Source organism: Sesamum indicum, linkage group LG1 (assembly GCF_000512975.1).
Source record: "Sesamum indicum cultivar Zhongzhi No. 13 linkage group LG1, S_indicum_v1.0, whole genome shotgun sequence".
NCBI classification, from domain to species: domain Eukaryota; kingdom Viridiplantae; phylum Streptophyta; class Magnoliopsida; order Lamiales; family Pedaliaceae; genus Sesamum; species Sesamum indicum.
Genome location: NC_026145.1, coordinates 8,030,321 through 8,044,698, shown reverse-complemented (window position 1 = coordinate 8,044,698; position 14,378 = coordinate 8,030,321). Strand labels below are relative to the sequence as shown.

The window sequence follows — 14,378 nt, the reverse complement described above, 5'->3', positions numbered from 1 at the left end:
CGTTAGGGTCTATACGAAAAATACTGATTTTAACAAAAGAATTTACTTAAGTTTTAATTTTGTTTCTTATTTAAAATTTTTATATTTATAAGGGGATAAATGTGAAATATATATAAGGAGTGAGTTAATATTATCACATATTTTTTCTTTATAAATACGAAATTATTATATGAGAGTGTTAAATTAAAAATTTATATATTTTTTTCTAAGAGTCAACATACTTCGTTCAAACCATAACGAAATGGATCATGTGTAACAGTGAATTTTTAGAGGGAGTGTAGGTACAATTCAAAAATTTTTTTCAGAAAAAAATGTAATTTCATATTCCCTGATAAGGTCTAAGCGTAATAAAGCTTATAAATGACAACCAATCCTTTAATTTATTTTTATAAAAATATTATATTAATTTATATTTAAAAAGTGTGAGTCAGAAATTTTATTTTCTTTCATATAATAAAATAATATAATAAAAACTAAAATTATAGACACAGCACCCACGTGGATAGTAGTAAATAAAAGCAGGACGTAGTGTAGTACGATTTTAAACCCTTCCCCGGAAACAGGGAGGGGAGAAGAAGGAAGAAACGGGTGTTGCCTTAGACCGACTTATTGCAAATTTTCAGGTTTTAAATTTTGTTATGGAGTGTAATTTATTGTGTTTATAACGTACGTGGCGATAAACGAGAATGGCTGGGACGGCGGTGACACCGGCTCCGGCGACCGGGGTATCATTGGATGCCGGAGTTGGTGGCAGCGGTGGAGGTGAGGCCCCGAGCAATGGATTGAAACCCTCGGACTTGAACGCTTTCCGAATTTCGGCGGTGATTGATCGTTTGTCACTTCACGTCCACAGCCACCAGAAGAACGACGCCGTAGAGTTCTTAAACCTCTGCCTCTCCCTCGCCAGGTCGGAGACGAATTTTCGTTTAATTAATGTTTTGTGTTGTGTGCTGTGGTGATTGAAGTTATGGGAATGACTAACTTGATGCCATCCATCAAACTCTCTCATTTTGTGATGAGTCCGTGAAAATCTATTTCTCTATGCGCATATCTGTAGTGTATGGTTGTATTGGTAGTGTTGAATGTACATGCTTTGTGTTTCTATAGTTTTTTATGGAGTATGAGGTCTTTGTACTGGGTGTTGTTGGGATAGCAGTTACTTGAGTTACAAACTGTTAGCTATATGGTAATGGCCACTAGTTTTAGCTGTATGCATATGCATACACTTAGCAAATGGTTCTCATTCATGTTTTGTCTATTCGATCCTGTATGACACTACTCAAGTTGCCCGTGTCTTCTTTAACATGCTCTATTCAAGATTTTTGGGTCAAGGTTTTGTACAAGTTTTTACTAGAATTTATGTCCTTTCCCCCCAAATTATTGTGGTAAATTTAGTGGAGAGATGATCTTCCTAGTGTAAAGTGGGCTATGTTGTAGTTGCAACACCTTGCGTCAGTAGATTGCACATTTAAAGGGAAGTCTATTTTGAGTTTTTCCTACTTTTTTCAAGTTACTGAATATACATGAATCTTTTTCTCTAGCAGTAGCGCTACATAGATCCATGTTATTTATCAAGGCAGCCAAAGTAGCATATGATTTTTTTTTAATTGCCACCATTCTTTTGCTTTTACAAATTAACTTGCCTTTACTATCAGGTCAGATGTCCTGGCTGGTGCTCTGAAACGGCAAAAAATTATTATCATTTTCCCAATTAGTTGTATATGTGCCCCATATTTCCTTAGTGTTACTATGCTGGCATATGTTAGTCTGCTTGTTGCATTTCTTGTTTTTGTAGACCATTCTAGAGCAATATCTAACCGTCGTCTTTAGTTAGTATCAATGACATTGACTCTCTAATTTTTGATAACTTTGCAGAACGTGTGTTCTTTTCATGTCTTTGGCAAGTAGATTCCTCCATTATCCATCTCTACTCCTGACACCTACTTCCCATTCATAGCAGTTCAGAATTTCTTTATGCTTGTCATCTGTTGGTTTAATCCCTTTCCATTTACCCCTTCCCTCCTCCAAATTTCCCTCCTCTTGCTTCCGTGCCAGAGTTATTTTCCTCACAGTTACTTATTTATTTCTAATTCCATTATGAGGGGTGCGCTCTACCACTAGGCTAATAGTCTATCGTGCGGACTTTCAATTGGGGGCCCCATTTAATTAATGGATAAACCTATATTTCTTTAGTAGCAGTGCCAGAGAAGAAAGATTCTGTCGGAAGACAGTAAATACTTTTTTATCCGTCTTACCAGCGCTTAGATAGAACAAAAAGATAGTATTTAAGTCTCAATTTCCCTGTATGCCCTAGAGAAAACCATCCTCTAGAGATCGTGCATGGTTTAGCTGCTACTCTGTCTGTGGGTGATTACTTTCTGAGCGGTTCCGGAGATGACTTCAGAACTTTATCAATTTTGCCTTGCACTTGCCAGGTTTTTCCTTTGATAAATTTATTTTTGGTTCTGGGGTGATGTATAAACATGAAGATATCATTTAATTGTAATGAGCATACGCAAGTTGGTTACTTCCATTAGAATGTGTTGCGTGCTTTGTCTATTGCGTCCTTGATGTTGCAAGTAGAATTAGATCTGAAATCATTACATTCTTTCTGGAAATTAAAGAGGCGGGGAATACGTCGGTCATTTTTCTTTGTACTTATGCTAGAGAAAAAGATAATTGTTTTCATGGCAGAGGTTGAGGACAATTTTTTGAAGCCTGCTTCGCTGTAGATTCAGTAATGTTGTGTAATTTATGATTCTAGGGTACTTTGCCTTATCTGATAGGATTTTTTGGTAGTATTCTATTCTTTGATAAAGTGATTTGTCTTCGATTTTGATTCATGAATGCTTTGATGTGTCATTAAGTTGTAATATGAGGGTTTTGGTAGCCAATTCATTCTATTAGAAATTATTGCCATAAGCTCCAGGCTAGTCTACACTTGGCCGCCGGCGTGCGGGTGGGGGTGGGGTGGGGGGCTTACAAATTCCCAATCTCGTTGGGGGTGAGAAAGCGAATCGACAAGTTGAGGTTTATAACCTACTTTTTCTATTTTATTTTAGTTGGGGAAGTGTGGGTAGGAGGTTACAATTAAATTTCAATTTGATTTGGGAATACATTGTATCTTGTCCAGAGAGCTAATTGACAAACAAAAGGGTCTGGATTATCTTCCTTTCCTGTGTATTTGATATGAATGCTGCAAAATACGCATATTGCCTTTTGTTTGTTTCTGACTTTAATTGGTGAGATGGATTTAGGTCTATAGCATTTGCACACATCTACTAATTTAAGAAGTTATTTTATACATAAGTTGGCCTTAAATCTATCTTGTTTATTGGGCTACAACTAAGGGAAATCAAAAAACTTTAGATCTTACTGCCCTCTTTGTTTCTGGATGTGTTCACGATCTTACTCCTTACAAGCATACATTACTAATGATCTTACGCTTCTAGGTTGAGCTACCTTATATTCAACTGCCCACTTCTTGTGAATGACACATTTATGATTTTTTACAAAGAGTCTATCCACCGCCATCATCATATTGTTTGCAGACCTTGTGGTTGTTTCGCTCCAGAAGTTACCAATTAAATGCGATTCCCCACAAATGGTTTATAGTTGTACGTCTGAAGAGCCACATGTATTTTTCGTTAGGATGTATAATGTGATGGTAGCCAAAAGCTATGTTATCGTTCAATTTATTGGGTAACCGATCTTGTGAATTAGGTCATTGGTGATTCAGTGGAATCATGCTGATATTCAGTGTGCTTCCATATACTTATGGTCTTAGTAAAGAGTTTTTCCCTTTTTTCTCTTATTTTAAGTAAAGCATGATTCATAAGGAACTCTGAATATTATTTTTGATCAACAGAATGAATGCTTTTGCCTGGATATGTTTGTTGATTTACCTGTATCTTTTTTTCTGTGTGATGCAGAGGTATTGATTTTGCCATTGCGAACCATGACGTTCCACACAGATCTCAAGAGTTGCCTTCACTTATAAAGCTGGTGATGATTTTATATAACGATTGTTTGATTTTTTCAGAGATATGTATTAGCAGTTCGAGACATAACTGATTGGATGCTAAACGAAATGCCTCCAAAAATCTTAGGTTTTCACTTTTGGGCATAAAAGTTTCTCATATTTTATTTTCTTGGGGATTCTGTGTTTGCATCTTGGAGAAAATAATGCTTACAACAGAATGGGGGAGAATCATTTTGACTATTCTTGAAGATCAACGAGTGGACATAGGACAAATATAGATATGTATTACATGCTCCTAGTGCATGTACTTGTGACCATTTCTTCATTAACTTTTATACTCTTATGTTTGTGAATGGAAATTGTACTTGTTATACTTTTCCAAAGAAATTAAAAAAGGGAACTGTTGGAACTTAAGTGGAATTCTTCTAATAATGACGACAGAAATTGACCTGGATGCAGTGGCTCTTTAAGTATCTTCCCTCTAAAGAGTTGAGGAAAAAGGCAAGCAAAATATTACAATATGAAGCTTGATACCCAACTTTTTCAAACATGATTAGTTTTCTGTTTCAAAAAATTGATTTGAGCTTTTTAAGTCATTTTTAAATCCATCAGAATTGATGCAGACATATTAATGCTTTGCTCATGGGAATCTCCCTAACAAATTAATTAGTACCAGTGAAGCTGCATCGAACACGAGCTTATTCTTTTATCAGTCCTTGCCTAATTATAGTCCTCTCTGCATTGTCCATGATGCCATTTACTTTATCTTTGCCATATCATGGAAAATGTGGTAAGTGATGCATCACTTGTTTTTATAGTTAATTAGTCATCACAGTCTGGCTATACTTTCTTCCCTAAATTGTATGACTGTCTGATCTTGTTGTTTACTCCAAGATTATTGTGTGTATTTGCTCGTTTTTTTTTTTTTTTAATTTTATTTTATGTATTTGCTGTTGTTGTATGTCTAATCATTTTTTCTTCACATTTCAGAGTCATTTTTTGATAGTTATGGCCCTTGATGTGCTACCCTTAAGCTCCTTTCATGTGTTAATAAACTGATGATCTGAAGCCATTTGTCATTCTCCTTTGGTAACTTTTACGTTGCTAGGTCTGCCAGAATAAAAATGATACCCTCCTGCAAGCAGCGATTATGGTCCTGATGATTTCTGTTAAGGTAATCTTTTGGTGTTGTACTAATTCTGTGCTTCAGTTCAGTGTTTTGACACAGTCTCTAAAGAGATGCATGCTATGTGACAATGCATTGTTTGTATCATTTATGGATCCTGGTGTTCGGACATGTTAAGAGGTGATTGCTCCATTTATCTGAAAGCTAGTTGTTGAGGGCGATTAGGGAGGAGTGGTAATGCTATCCACTTTTCCAAGTATGCATGTCTGTAGTCCCAACTATGTGCTGCCAATGGTTAGCTTTTTTGATTTCGAAACAACTGTGCAGAAAGTATCTGGTGGGGTTTTGTCCTTTTTGGACCTATCTAGTTCACTTCTTTAGGAAGGACCAAGAGAACATTTATGAGGATAAACTTGTTCATTTTTCATTTTCTACCACTGGATTAGATACCTATGTACTCTGTCTTTGTGGAGGTACTGATATTAGGGGGCTTGCGATGTAATGCGCATGGCTTTCTTAATTTTCCAACATGGTACTTCTGTTTCTTAACTGTGAATTACTTTTGTAGAGTGCTTGTCAAAGTGGTTGGTTTTCTGAAACAGATTCTAAAGAGCTAAGCGATCTGGCAAACGAGGTGGACTGACAATTTATTTATTTTTTTATACTTATAAATCCTTTTCATTTTTGATTGGGTATGTAATTCAAGCTTTTGACCTTTACAGATTGCGAGTAACTATGGTAGGGTGTCAAATGTTAACACTGAACCAAGCTTTTCTCTTTCTGCTATCTCAACAATCATATCAAGGTATGCTACACTTATGGTATTGTCTGCTGATACTAATGTTCCAATTTATGACGTCATGTGATTGGGCTGTAAAGGTTCACCATTATGTGATGCCTGCCAATTGGAACTGCTTCTACAGCAGTCAAGGGAACCACTAACTTGTGAGCTCCTAATTAAGCTTTGTGTTAGTGAGGATTTCCACTTCCTTGTCATCTTGAACTTGGAGGGTTGCTCAGTTTGATTCTTGCTGTAAGACCATGACGACACTTTGAGTTTGCTAGTAAAGAGAAGGCATGGATACAGGCCAACTTATAGAAACTCAGGATTAAGGCCTTAATCATAGATAATTCCATGTATGTGAATCTGTTGCCTACTCCTCAATGTTATCTTTGCTTGATTAATTGTTGTTGCATGACCGATATTTTAAGTAAAAGTTGTACAATTGAGTTAAGTTGGCTAGTTGTTTATTTGATACTTGGTCTTGTTTTGTAACTGTGAGAGGGAAAATAGTCATGCCACAGTTTTATTTGTAACTAGCAATCCGGCACACTTGATGCCAAGTGCAAAAATTAAAAATGAAAGCAATATATGTGTGTTCGGTTGTAGTGATGTGTTTGTGATAGAGTATTAAGTCAAGTGTTTTTCATGATAATAGAATGAATAGATAACATTATATACAAATATTTAAAGAAAAGAAAAATGAAAAATCTATAGAAGTTAGATATGGGTTGTTACTATATTCTAAGTTAAATTACATTTATAGGCCTATGGGATATATTTGAGAAAAGCAGAATAAGTGTATTATGTACATCTGCTAATGCATATAAAGTTTAGAGCTTAATTAAAGTATAGATTTATGTGCTCAAAAGCATCAGGTGTTGGGTGTTATTACTGTATTTTGCTAATTGTGTGTTGAACCTCTGTTATGTTGTATATTCTCAGTAACTACTAGAGAGAACTATTATGAGTTCTCAAGGTAATGTAGTCTACACCATGTTCTGATGTTTAGTTCTTTGGTTTCTACACCTTGTTTTTCTGATTTCCTGCATAAGATTTGGACCTATTTCAATTCAAAGCCTTATTGTTTATCTTGCAACTGAGAGGAAATGGCTGTATGTGTGCAGATTCTACCCGAAGTTGAAAATGGGTCATATCTTTGCCTTTTTGGAAGTCAAGGTGGTTATTTTGCCTTCCTTTCTTCTACCCGAGTCTTGATCTGATGTTTTTCTGCTGATGGTACTGGTGCATTTTGTTCATTGTAGCCTGGATACGAAGCTTATGTGAGTGACTTCCAGATTTCAAAGAATTTGAAGTCTTCTCCAGGAGATAAAATAGTAAGCATAGCAACTCATCGATCCTTTTCAATTTCGTTTTTAAGGGGCCTGTGATTTTGACAACCACCCACCTTGTCTGTATGATTTGCAACTGAGGTTGTTCTGCTGAATCTCATTGCCTTTCACATCTTCCTAGAATTAGTTGGGACCTCTCAGTGGAAGAACTAGTGGCACAACATTTGTGAATTTATTTTTAGATATAACCTGTGATTACAGATGGTTCAAATGTTGGTTATTATCTTGATGAATAGTTAATATTAATTCATCATCACTGTCTTTAACTGTTATTATAATATAGTATGGGTGTTTGCTATTTTTCAACCTTGGCTCTGCCAACAAGAGTTATTTGGATAAGGTTGTGACCCAGAACTACTGATAACAACTCAGCAGTTTACCTACATTCTCATGAAAAACCTGCATGGTTGGTTATTATGATAACTTGTGACCACATGGCCAAGTATTTTTAGGTTACTTCTATCATTTGTTGGTTTTGATGGGCAACTAATAGCTGGGCCCAATTGTTCAAGGTATATTGAACTTTGAGGTGGCCTTGAAGCAACACCAAGTGAAACAAGTTTGAATCCTTATTCTGGTAATCTTCAATAGTTCAATGTAGTTAGAGATAAAAGCGCCAATCATCTGGTATGTGTGTCTGAATAAATATAGTGCTATCGTGTGTAACTATCTAAGAGCTCATATGTTCATAGGTTAGATACTGCATCTTGAGTGATTTATTCCTTCAACCTTAAGCCATAGCTAAAGTGGGTGACTTTTTGTCTGAAGCTGAATTATTGGATGTGGTATCAAAGTACTTGTGATGGTAGCTTGTATTGGGGTTGCAGTGGCTTTTTCCACGGGTTGGTTTTGTATCATCTCACATTGGTTCTGGAGACAAATCAAAGTGGTCGGAGAGAGGGTATAATGGATTCCTTGAACTACTTTGGTTTATTTTTGTAAATTAAGATGAATGTAGTAGTTGCCAATGTAACCATGGGTTCCTGCTTGTGCACCCTAAGGAGGGCTTGGACTGTGATGACATGGTAATAGAGTTGATGACGGAAGTGCAAATTCAAGAAAATAATGGTGGATGTGGAGTCTAGCTGATTTAAATGATGACTGTAGTACAACTGAATCAATTTTTTGTTTGAGATACCACTGCTAGTGAGGAGAGTGTATGACATGAAGAATGACCTATTCTGTTAATCCCAAGTTAGATTTGCGACCACCCAACCAACTCAATAAGCACCATCTGCTGTACCCAAATTTGAGGCCTGACGTCAGTTCATAGCATTCATGCAGCCTTTATATGCTACATCCATAAAGCATCAAGATTCAAATTAGTTTATTACTTACTCTGCTTTATTAGAATGTGTCTTAAAGGTACGGATGCATAAACAAGTGCCCTATGTTTGGTTTCAATTTTGGGCATTTCTCGAGACAAGGCAAAACACACCCAATGTTTGTTTTTTTGTTTTTTACACCTTATCTGTGTACTTTTTTGTTTTTCAACTTTCTATATATATAATATATATATACACACACTCGTATATATAAATATAATATAAAAGACATTTGACAATGAATAGTGATTTTTGTCTAAAAAAAAATACAACATTTATAACACAAATCCAAACATACCATGTATCTCCGACCCACACTTATTTATATCTATTTTTCTCTCTATCTCCAAAACACCAAAACACAACACTCCAGAAACAAAACCAAACACTATGGTGGTGTTTTGGTAAAAGATGGATGGTTTAGTTTTGGTCCTTGGGTGGATTGACCAAAACCTTTGCCTGTTCTGTAGTCCATGTCCTTGGTCGAACTTGCTGTGGAATGAGGATGTGGTGGATCATTTACACTCTAGGATTGGTCCTGTTGTCATCTACCTGAAAGCCATGGATTGTTTTTTATTTCCCAGCAATGGGTGGGGTCCTTAGTTAACTGATCTCACTAGTTAGATATGCATAAATAGAATGACAAATTCATTACATCTGGTCTACAGCTTGATTCTCTGTATAGGTTGTAGTGAGTGGATAAGCGACTTCAAGTTGTGAACATAATGCCGGTTTAATGACTAATAAGAGAGTGCACTCCCCCCTCCAAATGAGTCTGATTGTTTCTAATCCTCTGAAATATTAGGTTTTCTGTATCACTTTCATTCATGCGTTGATTATTGTTTGGATTTTCAGTATATGTAGTATACCTACCTACAGCTCGTATTTACTTTAAGTTCATGGAAATGATTTGTTCATCTAATCATTCCTTTTGTCTGCAGAGGTTATTTGTTGTCCAAACGGATTGTATTGAGACATCCTCCTGCCTCATTAGTCCTCCAAAAGTGAAGTATGATATTTACCCCAACTGAAAAGGAAATATCTTTCCTTGCAATGGTTCATGAATTTTGTTATGCTTGCTTTGCAGCTTTCTCTTGAATGGAAAGGGAGTGGAGAAGAGGAATAATCTTTTCATGGTTTGTTGCAGATCAAAAGACATGTCATTTTGTTTTAGGTAATTGTTTGCTTTGAGGTTTTACTTGCATCAGTTTTTTGCCTCTTGTAGGATACAGGACCACAAGTTCCAACAGTCGTGACACATTTTCTGAAATATGGGTCAAATCTTCTTCAAGCTGTGGGTGAATTTAATGGTATTCTTGAGCCAAATTTCCTTCTCTGATATGTCTGGTTTTGATTTGGACATAAGGTGCTTACTTTCAACATTGATACTTTTGAAGGAAATTACATTATAGCAGTTGCTTTCATGAGTGAGATGTCAAACCCTGATAGCAATATCCTCCAAGATTATGAGCAGCAAGCCCCTGCCGTTGTCGATTCAGGTGCCCCTCAAAAAACTTATTTCTCTGGACAATGTTTTGATAAAAGGAATATTGAGTTACTGCTGGATTAAGTGATGTTTGTTTGCTAACTTCTTTTCTTTTTGGCACTATATGTAGATTCCGAAGTAATTGTGGGGCCATCACGGATATCACTAAATTGTCCTATTAGGTAATTCTTCATAACTCAAACTGATTTTTTGTGTTTTTTCCTCTTCATGCCTGCTCTAATTCCATAGAGACAAGCTTTATGATTTGCTTTTGAAAATCCTATCCCCAGTGTTTTGCTGCATTATGATGCTGCAAATATGAACTGATATGTGGGAGTGCCTGTTACGACACTCATGACTGGAGTTCAGTTACTTTAAGTTATCAGTTCAATTCCTCACCTTATGTCTGCCATCTTGCTTGGGTGTCTTTTGACAGTTTCCTTGTATATATTAATATGAATTTGAGGGTGATCATTCTTGCATCTTAATTCATGGTGCATGTTTATGCTGCTGATTTAATTATAATCATTGTTAATCTTGACAGCTTCAGGCGTATCAAGACTCCTGTCAAAGGCCATTCATGCAAGCATATTCAGGTAAGTGCAAGCATTACATAGTTGAATAGAGTTGCACATATAAAGTATGAAAACAGTTGATACTGCTTTTAATGTTATTTAGTACGTTATGGTAGAAGTAAAAGTAAGATTTTCGTCTAAGGAAATTTTGTTTCCTAGGTTATTTGATTTATTCTTGACAGTGGTCTAACTAGCTATTCTGTTCATAGACATATTCAGCTGGGTTCCAGTTTGACTGCTTGCTGATTTTATCTACAAAGTTTCATTCTATTAACAAGTTTTAACCATTGAGCCTGTTTGTATTGTATTTTTGAACAAGATGTGAATGCGAACAGGAGTAGAATGCAACTAGGGGTCATGAGATGTGATAATCCAACTTACTAATTACTTCAAATAAGTAAATTCTGAGACTTCTTGGTGAAACCCATTAAGAAGAAATCCACATTTGTGCAGTTTTCTAATCTCATACTTCTGGTGAACTTTCATTACTTGTTGGCTTAGTGTGTCCTCTTTCATTCTAATCTGTTGACATGCTTTTCAGTGTTTTGATTTTGACAACTATGTGGACATAAATTCAAGACGACCTTCCTGGCGCTGCCCCCACTGTAATCAGCATGTCTGTTTCACTGATATTCGCGTGGACCAGCAAATGGTTAAGGCAAGTAGCTCATTTGCATTGACAGTGAATTTTGTCATGCGCATATGTCAATATATATATATATTAGTCTCCTTATGGTTGATTTTATTCAGTATTTATACACATCTAACTTGTATAGAAATTTGTATAGACATAAAACATATTACTATTCCTGCTAAAAATCCGTTTCTTTTCATACTGAAAATAAGTCAAAAAACTTCTGTCATTATGATGACACTATAAAACAACTTGAGAAATTTACACTAAAGCAAGAATTTTCCATATTATAAATTTAAATAATAGCCATTCACTAGTCACAAATATGAACATTAATCAATAATTAATAGATGAATGGAAAAGAATGAAGTTACTTTCAAATTCAACTACCATTCCTCAATCAATTTAAGAATTTTATGACATTTTATTACATTCTTTGGTTGAAAAATAAATAGCAATTGGTGTGACCTTACCTTTGCTGTACGTGATAATAAGGAGAGACTAGGGCAGAGAGAGTCCAATTGGTGAGAGAAAAAGAAGGATCGTTGGGTAGAAACATGAGGTCAAAAAGTTTTCTGCACAATGGAGCCAATTTTTTAATTATAAGAACTGTTATAGGAGCTCAATGGGCATGTAGACATGAATATGTGGATTTGGTGGGAAATGTGAATGTCGAGTTTTCCGTTTTATATGTGTTATATGCGCTTGTACTGATAAGTATGTAAATGATATGGGAGCTATGGTTTATATATGCATTCATATTACATAAATACAAACACCTATATGTAAGCTCCATGGCCATCAGGGTCCACTGGCTATGGACCACTGTTGTACATTAATGATATCATATATACTGAACGGTCTTGGATTTTTCTCAGATCTTGAAAGAGGCTGGGCCCAATGTCTCCACCATAGTTGTCTCCTCGGATGGGTCATGGAATGCTGTCATGGAAGAGGATACCGTACAGAATCCAGAGGATGAGACCTTTAATGCAGGAGAGGATGAGTTTTCACAACCTAGGGATGTCCTGGATCTAACTCAGACTGATGATGCAATATATGCTATTTCAGCTTGCGAACCTGAAGACAGAAAACATTTTTCAGATGCTGATCTTCAATTTATGGATCAGACTGAAGCAATCAACCCTCATATAGCCAACACAAACGATGTCAATCAAAGTAGCACTCATGTTGCAAATGACTTCAGGTCCGGAATCTACACGCCAACCATTGGGCTGGGGCTGCCATCAAATTTTCGACCCAATCCAGATATTGCTGGTTGTCCTGTGTCCATTTCAGCTATAACTCATCCCTTCACTTCTCCAAGTCAAGAAGTTGAGGCTTTCCGTGGTAATGCTCTAGTTACAGCCTCCACATCACAAACTGCAACTTCTTTGCCAAATACATCCCAATTGCAGCAGTACCAATTTGGAAATCCGTCTATCACCAATGAGTATGGAAGGTTTCCATCAGTACCCAGGCATCTTTCAAGAACACCAATTGCAGTTCAGGCCCTTCCTGCTCAGCCTCCAACTTCTGTCCAACAAAGTTCTAGAAATAGTGTCAATGCTTTAACCCAGAATGGTCTGTCAGCAGCTTCACCAGTCTCACCCTCTGTACCAAACAGCTCCACGCCATTGCGTGCAAATCCACATGAGGTGTCACAGATGTCTTCATCTCCATTGGTTCAGCGTCCCAGTGTACAGGTAAACTAGTCCTCTTTCCCAGTTGAATAGTGTTTTGTTCCTTGGTTTTCTGCATTGTTTCCTGAATTTGCATACTTTGATCATGCACCATATCATTATCACTTGTGATTCTATGATAGAGGTTTCTTCCCTGGTACATATATTTCTGTTGTTTCTGTCATTATTCATCATGGATTCTCAGCGTCTCTTTTGGAATCCGGGCAGCAAAATCGTCCATTCCTGTCTGCTCGACCACCTCATCAGAATGCTGGTTCCCAGAACCTGAATCAGATCCCAAATGCATATAGAGTTTCAAATGAACACCACAGTTCAAGTCAGCAGATGGTCAAGCCCAGGGTGCCTCATCCAAGGAGTCGATCACCAGGCCTGAACCAATCATCTATGCAGTCTTCTGGCAGCTTATTGCATTCCCAACAAACTCATTTGATTGCGGCTGCAAACAGAACTGTGCAGATGGCTATTGGTGAACCGGGAATTTCCCCCTCAAGTTCAAGGAAACCTGATGGACGTAGTATGCTATCACTGGGAAACCAAATGGGCAATATCGGAGTTACATCATCACCAGTCACAAGGACTGATACTTATGATCCCTCTGAGGTGAATTGGCGGCCAGCAGGCCGGATGCGTGGAGCCCTCTCTGGCCAGGCTTATACTGATGCGTTGAACCAGTTCATTATTCGGCCCAGTCAGCAAGCTCAAGCTGCCAGACCAGTCCCAAATTTGACCTCACTACCAACTAATGTGCAATCACATTTGCAAGCCGTTGTGGCTGGTGAAGCTGTCCAGGTTACTCCAGCACAAAATCATCCTTCTGCAGGACCAGCTAGCAGCCCAGTCATTCCAGAAACATTGCCTGATGGCACGTCTGCGAACAATTGAGTCATGGACTTGAGGGGAGCCAGCTGGTGACCTATTTATAGAAAAATTGAGGTATTGTGTGTATGTGTGTGTGACGAAAAAGGAACTACAGCGCAATGGGTTTTCTATAATTACTTGTGTGAAATTTTTTAGCTATTTCTTGAACGGCTGGTTTTGTGCATAAACTGAGAATGCTTTTATCTTTCTTTGTTGTGTGCGCATTTAGAACTAGCAACTACAGGTCAATGATGTATTTTTAATTGTACTGTAAAAAATTTGGAAGATGTTTGTATGAAATGTATTGTTGCTGGATTCTGTTTGTGCGATTTTACTTGCATAACATGTTTATATTTCAAATAACTGTGGCTGCATCACATTGCTGACTATTAGATAATTTCATTTATCATCTTTTACTTCCTCCTTACAAAATTCTCCATATCAATGGGGAATAATGCCATGGGAATGAGGCCTGCCTTTCTCAGCTGTCCGACCCTAAAGAATGGAAAAATAGGGTTAAAAGTATGGATTACACCGCCCTCCGCGGTTTACACTG

At 37.0% G+C, this 14,378-nt stretch overlaps 1 protein-coding gene across 1 annotated transcript; it reads left to right on the top strand.

Moving 5' to 3' along the window:
- On the top strand, nucleotides 539–14,140 carry LOC105158296 (E4 SUMO-protein ligase PIAL2). The gene is made up of 16 exons (XM_011075008.2): nucleotides 539–907; nucleotides 3,933–4,005; nucleotides 5,091–5,156; nucleotides 5,677–5,742; nucleotides 5,831–5,913; nucleotides 7,017–7,068; nucleotides 7,155–7,226; nucleotides 9,508–9,575; nucleotides 9,654–9,702; nucleotides 9,792–9,876; nucleotides 9,964–10,065; nucleotides 10,183–10,234; nucleotides 10,597–10,648; nucleotides 11,169–11,285; nucleotides 12,140–12,967; nucleotides 13,172–14,140. The coding sequence occupies exons 1-16, from the start codon at nucleotides 687–689 to the stop codon at nucleotides 13,844–13,846; spliced, it is 2,661 nt and encodes an 886-aa protein (XP_011073310.1). The 5' UTR covers nucleotides 539–686; the 3' UTR covers nucleotides 13,847–14,140.

What these genes read in the sequence shown, in the direction of transcription:
- LOC105158296 (XM_011075008.2), top strand. Translation starts at nt 687, where the DNA reads ATGGCTGGGACGGCGGTGACACCGGCTCCGGCGACCGGGGTATCATTG. An exon ending in CTTCTCCAGGAGATAAAATA is followed by an intron (nt 7,227 to 9,507) that starts GTAAGCATAGCA and finishes TTTTGTCTGCAG; the next exon opens with AGGTTATTTGTTGTCCAAAC. An exon ending in ATTAGTCCTCCAAAAGTGAA is followed by an intron (nt 9,576 to 9,653) that starts GTATGATATTTA and finishes CTTGCTTTGCAG; the next exon opens with CTTTCTCTTGAATGGAAAGG.